The sequence below is a fragment of the Belonocnema kinseyi genome, chromosome 4, assembly GCF_010883055.1.
Source record: "Belonocnema kinseyi isolate 2016_QV_RU_SX_M_011 chromosome 4, B_treatae_v1, whole genome shotgun sequence".
Lineage (NCBI taxonomy): Eukaryota > Metazoa > Arthropoda > Insecta > Hymenoptera > Cynipidae > Belonocnema > Belonocnema kinseyi.
In genome coordinates, this window is record NC_046660.1 from 86,387,500 (window position 1) to 86,391,111 (window position 3,612).

The 3,612-nt window shown below is 26.7% G+C and overlaps 1 protein-coding gene across 7 annotated transcripts in view; it reads left to right on the forward strand.

Annotated features, from left to right (window-relative positions):
• LOC117171611 (transmembrane protein 94) overlaps positions 1 to 2,974 on the forward strand; it is a 56,872-nt gene extending 53,898 nt beyond the window's left edge. For all 7 annotated transcript variants that reach the window (XM_033359066.1, XM_033359064.1, XM_033359069.1 and 4 more), the window contains 2 exons: positions 2,151 to 2,312; positions 2,412 to 2,974. In XM_033359066.1, coding sequence (XP_033214957.1) covers positions 2,151 to 2,312; positions 2,412 to 2,484 — 235 coding nt within the window. In that variant the 3' untranslated portion in view covers positions 2,485 to 2,974. The remainder of the gene's footprint in view (positions 1 to 2,150; positions 2,313 to 2,411) is intronic.
• The last annotated feature ends 638 nt before the right edge of the window (positions 2,975 to 3,612 follow it).

The following is a 3,612-nucleotide window of genomic DNA, read 5'->3' on the forward strand; positions in this document are numbered from 1 at the left end:
AGGAGGAAGATATATACCACATTTGGAAATGCAAAAAAGCTAGGCAACTCATTGATCGTGAAACAGTCGAGGAGGTGGATGAGTGGTTGATGATTGGTAGGGAGTCCGAGTATACAGATTTTACTGACCGCTTATGCCAGAATCTGAAAGAAAGACCGAGTCCCGGGGTGTGCAAATATGCGAGAGCTTTCAAGAGATTAGCCAAAGAGACTAGTCAAAAGAAAATTAGAGTCGCGAGGGAAGATCCGGACAGCGAAGAAGCGAACGTATGCTAGAAAATAATGTAAATATGTTGGAATATAGCGCAGAGGAAATGTATAGATTTAAGAAAATGTAAAGTAAGAACTTTGATTTATGTACAAACACAAAAAGTGTATATTTGGAAGAAATAAACAAGCAAACAAATTTGAAAAAGTTTGAAACAACATGATATTTCAAGATTTTGAAATAATATTTTGAAGCATTTGAAGGTTTTCTGAACTATTCAAAATAGAAAAATTGAATAATGTTATTATAATATATTGTAAAATTTGAAAATATTTAAATTCATTGATTGATTCTTTAATTTAAAGTATTGAAAATTATAAGGTAGATTTTTATTTTTGGAACTGAATCTGAATCTTTTAACTGTACAATTTTTAAAAAACTTTAAAAAATTTTATTTTGCAGTTTAGCTGTATTTAATTTAAACCTATTCAGTTGAAACGTGTTAGTAGATTACATTTTATAAGTGTAAATGTATCAGATGATTAGTTTTTATTACTTCGAATTTTTTAATCAATCGATCGTGAAAAATGTTTGCATCGGGGGAAAACCGGGAAATTACGAGGATTTTTTTTATTAATTAAAACAGCCACTTCGATTTTTCGGAAGCAAAATGGGATGAATTCTAATTTTAACTGATATTTTCAGTTAAAACACGATATAAGATGGAATGGAACAAATCTTAGGGTTTGAAATATTTAAAATAGAACAATTTTCTATTGTCAGCCTTAAAAATTGAACTATATATTTTAAAAAAACGGTCAAATTTACATAATTTTAAACTATAAACACTCCGAATATAATGTTTCTTCAATTGTAAATCCTAACAACTGAAGAATTTACCATTTTTAATCTTAAGAATTCAATAAATTTTAATTTTAAATCTTAGAAATGGAAGTATAAACAAAATTTAATCATTTTCTATCATAAATATTAAATATTGAAAATTCTTCAATTGCAAATATTCAAAACTGAAGAATTTTACATTGACAATCGAAGATCTTAAATCCTCACAATTGAATATTTTTAAACTTCAAATATTTGCAATGGAATTGTTTTTAAAAAAATCAAAATTTTATCATTTTATAATATGCATATTACATATGGAAGAATTTTACATTGAAAATCGTTAAAATTAAAGAATTTTCTATTGTATCTACTCAAAATTTTAGAAGTTTTATATTTAATTGAAGAACTTTTAATGTAAATCTTCAGAATTGAACTATTTAAAAAATTTAAAATTGCATATCTTTAAAATATAAATCTTGAAAATTTAATAATTTCCGAATCTAAATTTTTAAAATTCAAAAATTTTTAATTGTAACTTTTCATAATTGTATAACTTTTAATTTTTTAAATTTAAAATCTTTGAAAAATTTAGAATTGAAAACTCTTGAGAAAATTTAAGAATTTATCTTTCTACACTTTCAGAATTGAATAAATTTCAATTATAAATCTTCAAAATACGTATGTTTAAATTTCTTATTCGCGTTTGAATCAGCCATTTTGTATATAAATTCTGTTAAATACTATCAAATGTGTAATTCGCATTAATGGATTAGACAAATTGAATTTGAAAATTATTAACTTTTCAAATTCGGGTTCAGCGGCCGCAAAAACATTAGAATACTTATTTTGATGGAAATCGGATCACTATTGTAGATTTTGAAAAATGACCGATGAGTTTTTCAAACAATTGTTTTTAAAAACATGAAATAAATATTTTTAAGCCTAAATACTTAAAAAATTGCTTATTTTAACACCAGTTAATAGTTTGGACAATAAAAAACACCTCTTAAAATACTTTTGCAACAGAATTATTCCTGCCAAAGTGATCTTAATATAAAGAACCACCCATATATTATATAAAATTGTTTCTTTTTTAGTTTATGTGCTCAGGCTGGATTCTCTGGCATGATATTTTTCGATTTTTGGGAAAGCGAAAGCCAAAGAAAGGATAATTTTCCGATGTATGTGCCACTCGCATTTCTTGTTTCTGTGCCATTAATATTTCTCATCAACGAATTTGCCAAGTGGCAAGAAATCAAGTGAGTCTCGATTTAATGATAAAGTTTCAAAGTCTACGAATTTTTCAGTACAAAAAAAAGTATTGAATAACAAATCTATTTTTTAAATTTCAATTTCAGAGTAAACGTAAGGTATCAGAAAAGAGCTCGTTTGGAATTCGGAACCAAACTCGGAATGAATTCACCTTTCTGATTTCGCTCTACACTTTGTACAAAAAAAGGCGGAGATGAGTATTTCGAATTCGATGTGAAATTTGACAATTTTGTTCGTGCTTGAAATGGACTTCTTGATCATTTTGTAAAAAAGAGAGATTACGTTTCGTGAAATTTTTGTAAACAAATCCTGTATTGAAGTAATCCATCCCTAATTTTATTATTACGTTTACAATTTCAAAACGATCAAGAGGTTCGAAATTTCTGAGCCATAATTACAGATTAAGTCCGATAATATTTCTGCAAAAACGCACAGTTACTGACATAAGAAATATCTATTCTTTAATATTTATTTATTTACAGACTAGCTTTTATTTATTTACATTTTTACGGGAAGACTCGATAACGCATTTTCATAACAAAAAGTGTGAAATTCTATCTACATGACTCGCGAACAAAAAAGTTTCAATTATTTAAGGCGTTTACTGTAAAAGAAAGGTATTTATATTTTTGTACAATAAAATGTTACCGTTAAATGCAAATACAAATGTGTTCGATACAAGACTTTGCGATTCAAAAATAATTCGATATTTTCATCAAAGAAGAATTTTCATTAATTGAAGACTGTTGAGTAGAAAATAATTTAAGATTGTTTGAAATGATTTTGTTTTTCTCACGAATATTTAAGAACTTTTTCAATGTGAAATTTCAAACTAAATAGAATATTGTGATGTGAATTCATGAAACGCATAGTCTTAGGAAAATGTAGATATTGTAAAACTGTTTCGCTATTAGAGGAATAATGTAGAATTGAGAAACATTCTCGTTTTTCTTCTTGAAATAGAATCGAAAGATTATTTTGAAAAATGGAGTGTATAAAGATTGACTAAATACTAGCCGCTTTCGTGTTTTTCGTTGTTAAAATTAGTTATATTGCGACTTTTGAGACGCGAATTCTATTTTAAGATTATAATGTTTAAACTCTGTTTCTAGTAAGAAATCATTGTTTCAAAAACAAGACTAGGCCTTGTTATGTACATTTTACGTTAGTCTCATGTACATTTAAATTTAATTTTAGGAAGGAAAATATATTTTTAAATTTTATACTTGTTCTTTAATTTCATAAGGGGCTACCCATAAATTTTGTAACACCTTCGAGGGGGGGGGG